Source organism: Balaenoptera physalus (genome assembly GCF_965194825.1).
Source record: "Balaenoptera physalus genome assembly, chromosome: 20".
Lineage (NCBI taxonomy): Eukaryota > Metazoa > Chordata > Mammalia > Artiodactyla > Balaenopteridae > Balaenoptera > Balaenoptera physalus.
In genome coordinates this window covers 17,400,589-17,417,990 of record NC_138901.1, presented here as the reverse complement: position 1 = coordinate 17,417,990, position 17,402 = coordinate 17,400,589, and the positions used below count along the sequence as shown (strand labels likewise).

General features: G+C 36.7%; 1 protein-coding gene across 1 annotated transcript in view; it reads right to left on the bottom strand.

The window, feature by feature from the left end:
- LOC309651218 (leucine-rich repeat-containing protein 37A2-like) overlaps window positions 1-17,402 on the bottom strand; it is a gene marked incomplete at its 5' end in the record, with an annotated part of 43,872 nt that overhangs the window by 10,183 nt on the left and 16,287 nt on the right. The window contains 5 exons of the mRNA XM_082443661.1: window positions 1,006-1,124; window positions 9,720-9,794; window positions 10,341-10,412; window positions 16,406-16,486; window positions 17,118-17,189. Coding sequence (XP_082299787.1) covers window positions 1,006-1,124; window positions 9,720-9,794; window positions 10,341-10,412; window positions 16,406-16,486; window positions 17,118-17,189 — 419 coding nt within the window. The remainder of the gene's footprint in view (window positions 1-1,005; window positions 1,125-9,719; window positions 9,795-10,340; window positions 10,413-16,405; window positions 16,487-17,117; window positions 17,190-17,402) is intronic.

The window sequence follows — 17,402 nt, the reverse complement described above, 5'->3', positions numbered from 1 at the left end:
GCCTTTACTGCCCACTTCTGGGGGAGAAGGGAGTAATATAATTAGTAAAAAAAATTGTTTGGGGGAGTTCCCTGGTGGTCTAGTGGTTAGGACCCGGCACTTTCCCTGCTGTGGCCCGGCTTCAATCCCTGCTTGGGGAACTAAGATCCCACAAGCTGTGTGGCACGGCCAAAAAAATAAATAAAATTGTGTTGAAAAATCAGCAATATTGTCTTTATACAAGTAGCAAAGTGTTATTATTTATGAGGTGCTCTCGATCACTGAAAGAGACCTGTATTCAAGCTACCTGGGCATGATAGCACAGTTTGGAAGTCATCAAGTTAGTGCCAATAAATCTAATATACAGAAAAATGGTTGAAAGCCCCTGAGTGTTTTGTGGATAGAAAAGCTTGAGATTCAGAGCAAGTTCAGAGCTGGACAGTCTAAGAATAAACTAGCTCTCCCAGCCATTAGAAGGGCTAGGTAGCAGCTTCTGGTTATGGAACCAGAAACTCTCAGGCTCCAAATAGGACATAAAACAGCATCTCTTGTACTCTGTATAAAATTGCAGAAACAAACAAAATAAACAAAAATATATTTATATCTGTCCTATAAGACAAAGGGTACTTGAGACCTAATGTATATAAAATCAGTTTACAAACTGTGATGCACTATATGAATAAGTTCTCGTTTGCAGAGAGCACAGCATAGGATATGTGGCCATTAATGTTAATTCCCTTCCCCCTTCCATTCCTTTCTCTTGTTCCTTTATGTATGCGGATCATTTACATTATTAAGCTAACAATGTAACCGAGCCATTATTAGCTTAATAATGTAATCAAGAATCTGATTTTTAGCAAGGGGTAGTTCTGAGAAACTTAGGAAGTTGGAACACTGAATGAATGAATTAAAATAATGCAATTACATCATTAATTTTAAAATTTATCATTGATTAAAAATAAAAATTAAAAACTTAAAAAATTAAATTAAAAATTAAAAATTTATTATCCCGCAATTGAGACTCACCACAACGTGTGACGTCTGTCAGGCATTCACTGTCACAACGCAGCTTGACTGTCTGACAGACAACCTCAATAGTAGCTTTAAATTGGCAGAGGCAGCAGGCCATACGGCTAGGTAAGATCCTATAAATGGAAACACAGGTAATTAAATTCGTGGTAAAAGAGTTACTTGAGTAGGTAGAAGAGGTAGGCCAAGGCCACCACAGACCAGTGCAAAAAGGAGTTCTTGGGGCATATGAACTGGAGAACTGGATAAGGGATGGTTGGCCAATTGCTGCTCTTGACTGTTGTAAATAAATATAGAGGAGGAGAGAGGTGTCCAACAGAAGGATTAGGATGGCAGTAGGTATGGTATGTCTAGCAAAAAGGGAATAGGGATTAGAATTGGGTGACACTGATCTGCAGTTTAATTCAGAAGTATCTCCTTCCCACCCGAAAGCCTCACTTTGGGTTGAGGGTACACAGGAAGAAGGCAGACTTCTAAGAAGAGTCTGAATAAGACCGCACCTTCTGGAGTCCCTTTCTCAGTTCCTATTTGTGAGTAGTAATATATTACAAATTATTCTAGTAATAAAAAAGCATCATGTGGTTAAACAATAACAGAGATTGCATTGGCCAAATCTGGACAAAAGGAACATTCCAAAGAATAACATTATCATTATAATAAGGTATAACATAGTTAATTTTAAAAAAAGCATATGAGTTCATAATGATACTCAAAATGAAAAGTGGGGGAGCTCTTCTTTATAGAATAATGTCAGCTAATAAATGCAAAAGGAATGACAGAATTAGGAAAGTGTCATTTTGCAACTATCAATGTAATAATCGATTCAGACAAGGATTATCACTGATGCACAGTTGGGTGAAGAGTTGTTTGAAAGTAGGATCTTCACTGATCCCAAACTATCACCCCACATATTATTTATCAATTACCAAGGGGAAAAATAACTTTACAATGGAGAGATATGGAAGATACCACCTTAGTCAAGTGATCAAACTTAGCACTGGGCCACCTGAAGTGCTGAAGTATGAAGAATACATCACCTATATAGTATTCTTTCCCAAAATGTTTACTTTGAATCTAATGAGGAAACAGACAAATCCAGATTGTGGGGCAACTTACAAGACAACTGGCTCAGACTCTTCAAAAATGCCAATGTCATAAAAGACCAAAAAAAAAAAAAAAAAAGGAGGGAAATATTCTAGATTAAAGGAAACAAAGACACGACGTGCAATGCCTAATCTTTAATTGGACCCTGTATCAAAACAAAACAGACTTAAAGAATGTTATTGGCTTCTGGCCAAGATGAAGTAACAAGGTCCAATTTAACCTCCCACCTGAAACAATGAAAATATCAGACAGAACATAGGAAACAACAGTTTTCAAGAAACTGGACCTCACACAATAAAGTTCATTGATCCCCAGGAGATGGGAAATAAATGAAGTGATCCCTATAATTGCCCTAACTTACTTCTCTGAGAGAGTTTCCAGGTCATGGTACAGGGAAGAGAAGTCCAGGCAGAGACTGGTGGACTCCCTGACTGAGGAAATGGAGCTGAGAGTCTGGGAAAACCAAGGTAACTAGAGTTCACAAAGCAGAGTATCAGAGAGAAAAGAAGTGCACAGACAAAGAACTCTGGAGATATGCAGAGGGATCTCTTGAGAATTCAACAAAGTATTGGTCAGTACATTTGTGTGAGGAATTCCTTGATGCCAGGAAAAGAACCACATGAAAGGATTAATAATAAGAATAACTGGATATCACACAGGGTTGTAGGAATAGTACCTGTTCCTACAAGTCAGACTGGAAAACCTCATGATACTCAGAAAGGACTTGTCTCAGTAGTTGCAAATAATGAGCTCCAGACTAAAGGCTACTTGGACTCCTACCCAACGAATCTTAAAAGCTAGACCTAAAAGAATAAAATTGTTCTGAGTAACTTAATTTCACCCAAAACAAAGCCCAAGCATTTTACAGGAATATAAATATATATAGCACACAATAAACTAAAACTCACAATATCTGGGATCATATGAAAAATTGCCAAGCATGCAAAGAAGCAGGAAAATGTGACCCATACTGAGGAGAAAAGGCAATCAATCAAAACTAACCCATCATCTATACAGATGTTAGAATTGGCAGAAAAGAACATTTAAAAAGTTATTATACATGAAGAAAAGTTATTATAACTGTATTTCATATGTTAAAAAACCCAGACTAAACCCTGAAAATGTTAAGTACAGGCATGGAAAATGTAAAACAGACCCAAATTGAGCTTCTAGAGATTAAAAACAATGTCTAAATGAAAAAGACATTGAACGAGGTTAATGGCAGATTAGACACTGCAGAAGAAAGGGTCAGTGAACATTAAGGCATAGTAATAGAAACGATCCAAAATGAAACAAAAAGAGTAACAAAACAAAACAACAACGAAAATGAATAGAGCATCAGTGAGTCGTGCAACAACTTCAAGTGGCCTAATACATGTGTACCTAGAGTCCATGAAGGAGAGGAGAAAAATAAAAATTTGAAGAAATAATAGCCAAAATTTTCCCAAAATGGTAAACACTATAAACTCACAAAGTCAAGAAGATCAATGAACTTTAAGCATAAGAAACATGGACAAAACTACACCAAGGCACAAAAAATAGTCAAATTGCTCAAAACCAGCAACAAAGAGAAAAATTTAAAAGCAGCCAGAGGAAAAAACTATACACTACATACAGAGGAACAAAGATAACAATGAGAGCAGAATTCTTGTTGGAAACAATGTAAACGAGAACTCAGTGGAATAACACCTTTAAAGTAGTGAATTGAATTCTATCAAGCTAGAATTCTATACCCAGATCTGTCAAAACAAAAGCAAAATAAAGACTATCTCAGACATACAAAAGCTGAAAGAATTCATTACTAGCAGACTTTCACTATAAGAAATGTTAAAAGAAGTATTTTTAAGCAGAAGCAAAATGACACCAGATTGGAATATGGATCTACACAAAAGATTAAGAATACTGGAATTGGGACTTCCCTGGTGGTTCAGTGGTTAAGAATCTGCCTGCCAATGCAGGGGACACAGGTTCGACCCCTGGTCCGGGAAGATCCCACATGCCGCGGAGCAACTAAGCCCGTACGCCACAGCTACTGAGCCTGCACTCTAGAGCCTGTGTGCCACAACTACTGAAGCCCACGCACCTAGCGCCTGTGCTCTGCAACGAGAGAAGCCATCCAATGAGAAGCCGGTGCAGCGCTACAAAGAGTAGCACCTGCTCGCCACAACTAGAGAAAGCCCACGCGAAGCAACAAAGACCCAACGCAGCAAAAAAATAAATTGAAAAAAAAAAACTTAAAAAAATTTTTTAAAGGATTTTAGTCATTCGATATATGTCTCTGACCACAATGGAATTAAATTAGAAATTAACAAATCCGAAAAATCTCCAGATATTTGGAAACTAAACAACACACTTCTGAGTAACTGTGGTCAAAGAAGAAATCAAAAGGGAAATCAGAAACTATTTTGAACTCACTGAAACTGAAAACATAATATGTCAACATATGGGATATTGCTAACGCTGTACTCAGCTTCCTCAACTTCCACCTTAAACTGGAAAAACGAGAGCAAATTAATCACAGAGTAAGAGAAGAAAGAACACAATAAAGATCAAAGTAGAAATAAATAAAATGCAAAACAGAAAAATACTATAGATATTAAAAGGATAATAAGAGAATATTATAGAATGCTTTATACCAATAAATTCAAGATGAAATGGACAAATTCCTTGAAAGACATGCGCTACTAAAGTTTATTCAAGAATAAAGATATTAAAGAAATTGGATGTGCAGTTTAAAACCTTCCAACAAAGAAAGCTTCAAGTCCAGGTGGCTTAACTGAGAAATTCTACCGAACACTTAAGGAATAAAATAATGCCAATTCTACACAAACTCTACCAGAAAGTGGAAGAGAAGGGAATACCTCCCAACCTATTTATAAGGCCAACGTTCACCGTATCAAGATTACACAATGACATTACAAGAAAACTATAGACCAAAATCTCTCATGAACACAGAGGCAAAAACTCTTAACAAAATTTTAGCATATCAAATCCAATAATATATAAAAAGATGATACATCATGACCAAGTGGGGTTTATCTCAAGAAGGAAAGGTTGGTTTAATATTTGAAAATCAATTTACCCAACTTAGTACACTAAAAAAGAAAAATCAGGACGTCTCTGGTGGGGCAGGGGTTAAGAATCTACCTGCCAGTGCAGGGGACATGGGTTTGAGCCCTGGTCGGCGAAGATCCCACATGTCACGGAGCAACTAAGCCCGTGCACCACAACTACTGAGCCTACGCTCTAGAGCCCGTGAGCCACAACTACTGAGCCCATGTGCCACAATTAGTGAAGCCCGTGCACCTAGAGCCCGTGCTCTGCAACAAGAGAAGCCACCACAAGGAGAAGCCTGCATACTGCAACGAAGAGTAGTCCCTGCTCGCCACAGCTAGAGAAAGGCTGCGTGCAGCAATGAAGACCCAATGCAGCCAAAAATAAATAAACAAATTAAGAAAAGAAAAGAAGAGGAAAATCGCATAATCATGGCAATAGATGCAGGAAAAGAATGAAAAAATCTAACATCCATTCCTGATTAAAGAAAAAAACAGCCCTCAGTAGACTAGGAATGGAAGGAGACTTCCTCAACTTGATAAATGACTTCGACAAAAAACCTAACATCATATTTAATGGTGAAGGACAAAGTACTTTCTCTCCAGGATCAGGACAAAGGCAAGGATGTCTGCTCTCATTACTTCTGTTTCACATTGCACTGAAGGTTCTAGCCAGTGCAATAGGGCAACAAAAAGAAAAGAGATATTCAGAATGGAAAGGAAGAAGTAAAACTATCTTTATTTGCAGATAACATGATTATGTAGAAAACCTGATAGAATCTACAAAAATGCTACTGGAACTAACAAATGAGTTTGTCAAGTTTGCAGGGTACAAGATCAACATACAAAAAGATTAATTTATCTCAACAAACAAGCAGAGATCAAAGTTTTAAAATACTACTTATAACAGAATCAAACATATAAAATACTTAGAATAAATCTGACAAAAGATGTAAAAGACTTGCACACGGAAAACTGTAAAATATTGCTGGGGGGAAATTAAGGAAGACCTAAATAACTGGAGAGATATAATGTATTCATGGATCAGAAGATTCAAGATTGCTAAGACATCAATTCTCCCCAAATTGATTTATAGATCAAAATCCCAGTAGGCTTTTCTATAGAAATTGACAAGTTAATTCTAAAATTCATATGGAAATAAAATTTAGAATAACTAAAACAACTTTGAAAAAGAACAAAGTTGAAGAACTAACAGTAACTGATTTCAAGGCTTATGAAGCTACACTTTCAAGACATTGTGATAGTAGTGTAAAGATAGACAGAAAGATCAAGGGAACAGAATAGAAAGTTCAGAAGTAGAGAGATGTGGATAACTGACTTTCAGGTTCAAAGGCATTTAAGTGGAGAAACGATCGTCTTTTCAACGAGTGATGCTGGAACAATTGAATATCCAGGTGCAAAAAAAAAAAAAAAAAATGAACTTCCATCCAAACCATGTACAGAAATGAAGTCAAATTGGTTTAGAGATCTAAATGTAAAACATAGAACTAAAAAACATAAAACTATAAAACTTCTAGAACAAAACAGGTGAAAAATTTTATGACCTTGAGTTAGGCAAGATTTCTTAGATACAACACCAAAAGCATAATCCATAAAAGAAAAAAATAGATAAATCAGACACCATCAAAATTAAGAATTTCTGCCCTGCAAAAGACACTCCTGAGAGAATGAAAAGATGAGTCACAGAATGGGAGAAAATACTTAGCAACTTACATATTGGATAAAGGACTAATTTCCAGAATATATAAAGAACTCTCAAAATTCCAGAAAAGTATAGATAAAAGATTCAGAGATACAGATGCAAAATAAGCATATGAAAAGATGTTTCACATGATTAATCATGAGGGATGCTACAGTGAGATACAACTACACACCTATTAAACTATCTAAAATTAAAAATACTGAGCATAGCAAGTGTTGGCCGCAACGTGAAGAAAATGCAACTCTCAAACGCTGCTGGTAGAGATGTAAAATGATCAAACCACTATGGAAAATAGGTATTTTTTAAAAACGTAGACATACACTTACCAATGATCCAGCCATTCTACTTGCAGGTATTTACCCAAGGGAAATGGAAGCATACATCCATACAAAGACTTGTACACAAATATTCATAGCAACTTTATCTGTAGTAGACAAAGACTGAAACAACTCAAATGCCCATCAATGGTGAATAGATCAATTGTGGTACATCCATATAATGGAATACTATTCAGCAATAAAGAGAAATGAATTACTGATATATACAACAATATGGATGAAGATTAAAATAATCATGCTGAGTTAGAGGCCAGTTAGAAAAAAGTATACACTGTATGATTCCATTTACATAAAATTCTAGAAAATGCAAACAGAAAGCAGATCAATGGTTGCTTGGCGATTGGGAAGGGCAAGGAACGATGGGAAGGAAGAATTACAAAGGGACATTAAGAAACTTTCTGAGGTGATGGACATTTTGATTTTGATGATGTCTTCGTGGTGTGTATGTATGTGTGTGTGTGAACACAGATTACTGTATGTCAATTATACCTCAAAAAGCTGTTAAAAGAAATGATATTATATGAGAGAGACAACTGGGGAAATTTGAATAGCAACTCTTTATTAGGTAATATTATTGTGTAGGAATTTAATTTCTTCAATACTGTGTGTTAACAGTATTGTAGTTACATAGGGAAATAATTTTTAATATCCAGAGAGGAGGGCATCTAGCTGACAAGAGAGGGATCGCAATTGCGGCAGATGCTGTGGAAGGCTGAGGAAGATGAGGCTAGAGCAGTGACCAACAGATGTGACGGCGTGGTGAAGACAGTCATTTGTCAGCTGACCTGACAAAGACGGTTGGAACAGACTGCTAAACGCAGGGCCCTTTCCGCCTACTAATCTCATGCAATCCCCTCAGCTAGCCTTGGCATAACAGAAAGTTTCTATTAGCTTGCCATATTGGAGGGGGGATGGCACAATTTAAGGTGCAGTTAGTTGTGTAATAAACTGTCACAATACGGTCCTACAGAAATAGTTTTTTAAACTGCAAGAAAATGAAACTTGACCCTTCCCTCACAACATATATGAAAGTTAACTCAAAATGAATCATAGACCTAAATGTAACTATACAACTTCTGGAAGAAAACATAGGAGAAAACCTTTGTGATTTTGGGTCAGACAATGGGGTCTCACACAAAGATTTCTTAGATAAGACACAAAAAAGCACAAACCATCTAAGAAAAACTGCTAAGGGACTTCCCTGGTGGGTAAGACTCCGAGTTCCCAATGCAGGGGGCCTGGGTTCGATCCCTGGTCAGGGAACTAGATCCCGCATGCATGCCGCAACTAAGAGTTCGCATGCCACAACTAAGAAGCCCATGAGCCGCAACTAAGGAGCCCATCTGCCGCAACTAAGACCCAGCACAACCAAATAAATTAAATAAATATGAAAACAAATTGCTAAGTTAGAGTTCATCAAAAATTTAAAACAGCTAGTCTTCAGAGACACTTTAATACAATGAAGATAAGTCACAATCTGGGAGAAGATATTTACTAAACACATATCTAGGAGAAAGGACTTTTTCCATTGCTTTTCATATAAAGCACTCTTAAAACTCAATATAAATATCCAATTAAAAAACGGATTTGAACAGACACTTCATTTAAAAAGATATTTGCACGTGAATAGACACTCAACATCATCAACTATTACAGAAATGCAAAATGTGGCAAAAACCACGAGATGCAACTACACACCTACTAGAAAGGTTAAACGTTTTTAGAAAACAAATATAAGGATCAGTTGAAGATGTGGAGCAACTGCAACTCTCATAGACTGCTAGTGGGAAAGCAAAATGGCACAGGCACTTTAGAAAACAGTTTAGCAGTTTCTTAAAAAGTTAAATATGCACTTAGCATATGATGAAGCAATCCCACCCTTAGGTATTTCACCCCAAAGAAATGAAAACATATGCTCGCACAAAACATATGTTCACACACACATGTGAGTGTTTTCAGAGGCTTTGTTCATAATAGCCAAAAAAACTAGAAACAACTCAAATATTCATCAAATGATGAATGCGTAAACAAACTGTGTATCCACACAACTAGAATACTACTCAGCAATAAAAAGGAATGAACTACTGACAGGTGCAACAAAACAGATGAATCTCCGAAGAGACTGGCTAAGTGAAAGAAGCCAAAAACAAAAGGCTACATACCACATGATTTCATTTATAAGATATTCTGGAAAAGGCAACATTATACGGACAAAAATCAGATTGGTGGCTGCCAGGGGCTGGTAGCGGGAGGAGGATGGATTGACTACAAAGGGACATGAGGGGTCTTTTGGGAGTGCAGAAGTTTTCTTTACCTCAAATGTGGTGGTGGCTACAGAACTATACGTTTGTCAAAACACATCACACTGTATATTTAAAAATAGTGAATTTTGTTAAGTGAAAATTATACATAAATAAACCTGACTTAAGAAAATAATACAACAAACCTAAAAAAACAATTGAGTGAAAACAAATGTAAGAAAAATCAACTTACAGTTTTTCCAATTCAAGGGTCATCATGAGGATGCTTTCAATTGTTGTAAGTGCCACTTGTGTTGTTCCCATGTCTCTGAAGGAGAAGCCCAAACATGCATGATATAAAACCCAAAGACAAAAATTCTAAACTTAAAAAGATACTTAACATGTGATTACTTCAATTCTGGCTTCTTACTTGCCATACATGATAATTCCAAAGAGCTCTTATTGAAGAAATTTAAATTTGCATCATCAAATTAATGGCCTTGGTGCTGAACGGTACAATCATTTTTTATTATCCTAACTTCTCATTTTCAATTGCATCTACCTCTTTTGATCACTCTCTTTAAAAAAAAATAATGTACCCCTTATTCCTTTTTGCTTTCTGGGATAAATAATATTCCTACATGCATCTACATGTTCCATATCTATATGTGTTCTTCAACACTGTTCTCATTCTCTGCTGGCTGTCTTACCCATGTATATTCTTTCTTAATCGTTTTCTTTGCCAATAACTTTTATTTTCAATAACCCAGTTAAAATCTAAATTATGACTTTTTAGCCAAAGTACTCAAGCTTTGACGAAAGTAAAAAAGAGCAGAAATCATCTCATGAGCCATGAAACTGTTGCAATACTTACAAATATTTTAATGCTGGCAATTTAAAAAGATAAGAATCTTCAACTGTTGTCAAAGGATTATGATTGAGAATTCTGAAAAATGGAATGGAATTTAAATTATCTGCATTTTCGATTACTTCCATGAAAGCTTATATTCATTTTTTTTGGTACGGAACGTGAAGGTTTAAAACAAAAATCATTTTCTGTCTTTACCCATAAATCACCCTTAGCATCTGTAAAACACTCTTTCATTGGGTACTACCCAGGTCTCTAGATGATAAAGTGGAGAAGAGAAACAAACAAACAAACAAACAAATAGAAAAAAAAGTGGCTAGTAAAGACAAAATATGCCAAAGAACTTTTCAGGTTAAAAACCCTAGAAGTGACTATGCTGGTAGGAAGCCCTTGCTCTGTAAAAAAGTACTATTTCTAGTATCCTCCATAATTCAAGGTGTTTTTCTTTCATCTCTACAAATTTTTTAACATTTCATGATTTAAACTACCCAGTGAAAGACAAAAATAGGGCTAATTCCTTGGTTCTGGAGCCAAAGAAGAAGAGATAAATCCAAGAGGAACTGGTGAAAGCCATGCTCCCATCACATAGTCCCATGCGTATTCCTGTATCATAGCCTTTGTTACTGTGTATGTAATCACCTGTTTACTTGTCAGTCTCCTAGATTGCCAGCAACTTGAGAGCAGGGACCACACTTTATTGTCATTATTATTCCTGTGCCTGACATAGTGCCTAATATTTACTAGGTAGTTAATAAATGTTTGCTGAATAAATAAATAACATTTTGTTTATATATCAATAAAATAAACAAATTAATTGTGGGGAACAAAATTTTATTCCAAAATGCTGGAATAGATTTTCTTCTTAGTTCTTTCTTTCTTTTTCCTTAGTTCCTTAAAACAAATAAGGGGGGAAAAAAAAACCCAAAAGAAACAGGAAGAAAGAAAAGAATATCTGACTTCAGGTTAACTCTACTCAAGAATTATTAACGTATTTTTGCGAATATTGTAAAATAATTATCAAAACTAATATCTTTTGGGTTGCCACGCATCTGTGATCAGCATTTAACATTTAATCCTCACGGTAACCTTATGTGATAGATATATTACCCCATTGTACAAATGAGGAAACTGAGGCACAGAGAAGTTATATAACTTGTCCTAAGTCATCAAGCTAGTAAGAAGCAGAGCTGGAATTTGAACTCAGTTCTGACTCTAAAGCCTGTGTTTAACCTGAATGAAAAAAAAAGTGGGGGGCGGGGGCGGGTTTAAAACATCTGTTACTTTAACCTTAATTTTGAGAGCACTAAATATAGAAATACCTTTTCAAACTTCATCTACACATCTGGGAAAGCCTCTATGAGAATTATATTTTCTCTTTTTATTTATTTATTTATTTATTTCTCTTTTTATTTATTTTTTCCTTAATCATCTCCCATGATAAATATTTAATTAGCCTATGGTCATTGAGACTTTAGAGATTTTAAAAGATATTGCAGGAAAATCAGTAAAAATGATGGAGGAAGGACATCTGACAATTCATCCCTCCACAGAAGCAACAATAACAAGAACAAGAACAACAACAACAACAAAACTGGCAAAAATGGTCAGAATCAACTTTTTCGGAACTCTGGACATTTAACCAACAGGCTTGCAGCAAATTGGGGAGCAATTTATTCAAGGAAAACAAATTAATTTCTGTAAGAACAATGAGATCTGTGTTGCTTGAACTTGTCCTTGACCTTTGCTCTCCATGCCAGTGGTAGCCTTGAAAAACAGCCCACATCCCTGGTACCAGGAGGAGCAGCATGGACTGGGAGGTCCTTCAAAGCCTCATTCCCAAAGAACTGTCATTGTTTTACATGTCTGGTGGTCCCCTGGAAGACCTCACTTGAAAGGCTTGCCTTTGACCTGACTGAGAGCTGTCTAGTGAGAAAAGCCTCTCCTCAGGTGGCATTTTTGGAAAACATTTTCGAGCAAATATTTTAACATGGCGGTTGCATGAGGCAATGGATAACAGTTCGGGGCAAAAAACAGCCCAACCGAAAAGCTTAAAAAGAAAAGCTGAGGAATGAGATGTCCACAGAGACTTTGAAATGTTCCAATGTATTCCTGGGAAACTGGAAGACCACAAGACATATTCCTGGGAATCTAGGAAAATAACTGTTAGCATTAATAAATGAGTTCAGCAAGGTTGTAGGATACAAGATCAATATTATTTCTACACACCAGCAATGAGTAATCCAAAAATGAAATCACGAAAACAATTCCATGTGTAACAGCATCAAAACAAATAAAATACTTAGGGAAAAATTTAACCAAGTAAGTGCAAGATTCACACTGAAAAGTACAAAACTGTGGAAAGAAATTGAAGAAGATCTAAATAAATAGAAAGACATGCTGGATTCATGGACTGGAAGATGATCTTATTAAAATTTCACTACTTCCCAAATCGACCTATGGTTCCATTGCAATTCCTATCAAAATCCCAGCTGACTTCTTTCCAGAAATTGCCAAGCTAATTCTAAAATTCATATGGCAATTCAAGGAAACAGAATAACCAAAACAATGTTGGTAAAGAACAAAGTGGGAGGACTCACACATCCTGGTTTCAAAACTCAGTTCAAAGCGACTGCAATCACAGTGTGCTACTGGAATAAGAACAGACATGTAAATCAATGGAACAGAATTGATAGTATAGAAATAAACCCTCATATTTATGGTCTATTGATTTTCAATAAGGGTGCCAAAACAATTCAATGTGGAAAGAACAGTCTTTCCAAATGATACTGGGACAACTGTACATCCACACACAAAATAATGAAGCTGGACTCCTACACTTCATACCATGTATGAAAATTAACTCCAAATGGATCAAATATCCAAATGTAAGAGCTAAGGCTGTAAAACTCTTAGAAGAAAACACAGGAGTAAATCTTTATGACCTTGCATTAGACAACAGTTTCTTAGATATGATACCAGAAGCACAAACAACCAAAGGAAAAACAGATGAATTGGATTTTATAAAAATGAAAAAGTTTGTGCTTCAAAGGACACTATCAAGAAAGTGAAAAAACATATAGAATGGGAGAAAATACTACAGGTGGGAAGAATAAGATGCAGTTGGGAGAAGAAAAGTATAGTAGTTGCTAGGTGTGACAATCTCAAAATTTTGAACTCTTACAAATAAAACAGCCACCCTAAATCACCCCAAAGGACAGACCCAAGTTAGTTTTGTTTTTAGCGTTTGTGCCTTTCTAAATCTGAGAAGCTGCCAGGATTCTAGTACACAGCAAAAAGTGACGACAACACCCTGAAGTGTGTAAGCTTTTGTGTGTACATAGCTATCGAAAGGAGACCAATGCTAGTTGACTGGGGGAGCATTAGAGCGGCTCTGTGACCGCAGCTCAATTTGCCTTCATAGTGTGGCCACACCTACCTCATTGATATTCTCAACAACGGGGTAAATAATTCAATAGGGATAAGGCTTTGATTTTCCTCTTATTCTCTCTTAGTGCTTATGTTCTTGGTACAATATTGATGTACCACAGACAAGCCAGCATGTGAATGTCCTCTGTCTGGTTAAGTTATATAGCCTTTCTACACTGTAGAGTCCTTCAGTTTCTAAAATCATGGAGCTTGTATTGTTAGGACCAGTGAAGTGACTAAAAGAATTTTTAAAAATAAGCCATCAGTCTGGACCTGCATAGGTGAATGAAGGAGAAACACTTTAAAGTCAGAAAAAAAAGTAGACTTAACATTTAGGATTATCAACCACTGCTGGTTTTCCATAATATATTTCATTCCTGATTTTATCTGAAAGAGATACGATTACTACCACCATTCAAAAAGTGGTACTTTATTAATTAATAAGCTCTTAGCTCATCTTTGAGGTCGATTTCGGATTTCAAATAGACTACCACACTGCTAACTACTTCACCTGATGTTTGTCAATAACATAGAGGCTTCATTCAAGAAACCTACTGACTTATAATTACCTGAAACCCGGTGATGAATCAAGGTTTTGTGGGGCCTGAACCTCATCTACTTTGGGAAATCCTGTCTAATAAAAACATGCACAGTTATGAATACAAAAATCGCTAGGACCCCTCTCAAGACCTTGGAAGGGACCTATGCAAGTGAGGAGCCCTGAAGCCTAAGCTTCATTGAATTCATGATAAATCCACCTCAGCTGGGGCCCTTTGCCAAACTTATTTAATGCAGGCAACTTATAAACACCCCAGTAATATGTCATCATAGGTAGTAAAATGACTTAACTCGAGGGCGGCATCTTCCCTTGGTGGCTTGCCTTTGGAAAGAGATGCAATAAAGTCTGTATCTCACCATGGCAAATGTTTCCTGAAGCAAATTAGCTTTGTCTATTAGAAAGACTTAGCCCAAAACAAAGACTTAGTATACTGTGACAATCTTTTGAAAGTAACTGTGAATGAGTTTTAGGAGTACAGTACTAATTTATTTCCAACACCAGATAGTTTTGATTCTTTCACTACCTTTTTCTGTCATTTAAGAGGAACACAAATTCAAAAGGAACAAGTTGGTGCCTCTTCCATTACAAATCTTTTCTAACCGACCACCCATTGTCTACTTCATCACCCCCCTCCTCACCTTGTTACCCTGCTGCACAGATGCTAGAATGGCTCTCATATATGTTTTCCCATCAACATCCATCTTTCTCCTTCCAGGATGAAAGCTTCTTGGGGACAAAGTCCCTGCCCTATGCGTCTTTGTATCCCCAGCACTTAGTACAGTGCTGACACACAGTGGGCATGGCACTCAGTGAATGTTTTTGAATGAGTTCATTAATTTTTAAACTGTGATTTATTTATTTATTTCCGCAAGGTATTTTCCTGTGTTGCCTACATAACTATAGTGAAACTCTGATTCTTATAAGGAACTCTTGGTGTTATAGGATGTTTAGGAAACGAGGTGAGTTTAAGACGTTGTATTGACGCTACTAAAACCTCCTGGTGAAGGGACCTCATGAGCCTGCTCTCCGGTGTGCTGGCAAAAGAAAAACTGACCCTCGGTGCTCTCTCCCCAAGGTAGGCATCAGCACACTAACAAGGAAAAGGAAGGAGGCCGCTAAAGATAGGCATCTGCAGGAATTGCTAATCCAGCTCCAGACACAGCCTCAGCACCTTCATTAACCCAAAATGAACTGTGTGAAACTGGATTTCTGAACCACAAGACAGGTAAGAGAGTCTTTTCCAAAGCCAGGTGTAGAAGAGCTCTTTACCTTGAGTCTAAAATCGCCTTCGGGCCACTGAACGTACCCACTCTCATTTCCTTGTGCCACGAGAAATCACAGAATTTTTGAGCTGAAAGGGTGTAAAACCCACACTCCTTACTGAAGAGTAGTCAGCAAAGAAAGTATATTGAATTAGGCTACAGCAATGTATTTTCTTTGTATTTCTCACACTACAGCTGAACACAAACAACGTCTTTTTCCACACCTCAAAGCTTCCTATTGGCCACAGATAATTCACTTCAGAGATATATGCTGTTTGAAAAATAATGTTCTGGGTGGCTGGGGAGAGCCCTGTGGTGGGCGTTCAGGAATTCTTTCTGCTTTACCATTTAAAAGAGCTGATAATGGTTGGGGAAGCACCCACACCTTTTGCTCGCTGACGAATTCGGTGCTAAACTTAGCTCTTTGCAGCTCTGTGTTGCATACATTTTAAGCAGTTAGGAACTTTGCACATGAGCAGGAATCAAAGTGAAATTCAAAAGTGGAACTTCATGGACCATTCGCATATCGGAGAGACATCAGTGGGATTCCATGACAATGCTAATTTGAGTGTTTTTGCTTGGTGCCTTTTATCGCCCGTGCCGAAGATCAGTACTATGGAAAGCAGAGCGTTTCATATATATGAGTTAAACAAGTCTCTTGGCCTCTTTGTGCCTTAGTTTCCTCATTTGAAAAAAAAAAAAAAAAAATGGCTCTCAAGACATACTTTCCAGAATTCATACTGGGCTTACACCCAGCTAACCAATAACTGCATGATGCTTTTACACACAGTTTTTTACACGTATTCATCTTCGATTTCACTTACAACTTGTGTAAAAACTGCATTCCATGCCAGGCCTGAAACGTTCCAAAGCTCAGTTCTGTGAGTAAATTGCAACTAAGATTTCTACAAAAAAAGACACAAGCAAAAGAAGAAGAAAAATATATATTCTTTCAGAACATTTATCCTTTGGCAATAATTCTAATTTATATATGATGAAACATAACAACACTACTCCCTCCATACACTAAAGAAATCTCACTGTGGAAGACATTATGATTTATACTTTCATGATTATATATGTGGTGCATTAGATACAAAATAGTAAATGCTCATTAAATACTTGTGTTGAGTGATCTTTATTTCTCTAGAAAGGCAGCACTATTGACATTTTGGGCTGGATAATTCTTTGCTGTGGGAGGCTCTCCTGTACACTGTTGGATGTTTAGTAGCATCTCTGGCCTCTGTCCACTAGATGCCAGTAGCATATACAGTTCTGACGAGCAAAAATGTCTCCAGACACTACCAAATGTCACCTGTGTGCAAAATCACCCTGGTTGAGAACCACTGCTCTATAATGATTCACTCTGATCTGTGTAATAATTCTCACACTAATCTTTGCTAGAGACAAAAAGGATTTGCTACAAAATTTTAGTAGTAATTTTAATCATATTTCAAAATGAGTAACAAATTAATTTTATAAAAAATTAAGCTTTACAAAAATTCCAAATATAATGAAGTTATACTTGTAACTTACATAAACTGCACAAAAGGTAGTGGTTCAAATGTACGTCTTTCGATAGACTGTATTTTATTGCAGGATAAATCTCTAGGAAAAGTAAAAGGAAAATATTGCCTCAATTAGCTATTAGATATCTAATTAGTAGGAATAACTAGTAGACTTTAGAATGATAATAATAAATAAGAAGCTTTGGTCTAAACTCCAAACCTTAGGAATTATTACTTGAACCTTCCAGAGCCCCTAACCCTGCCTTCACCTCTCTTAAGAGTCTCACCTTCAGGATCTTCATAAATTAAATAT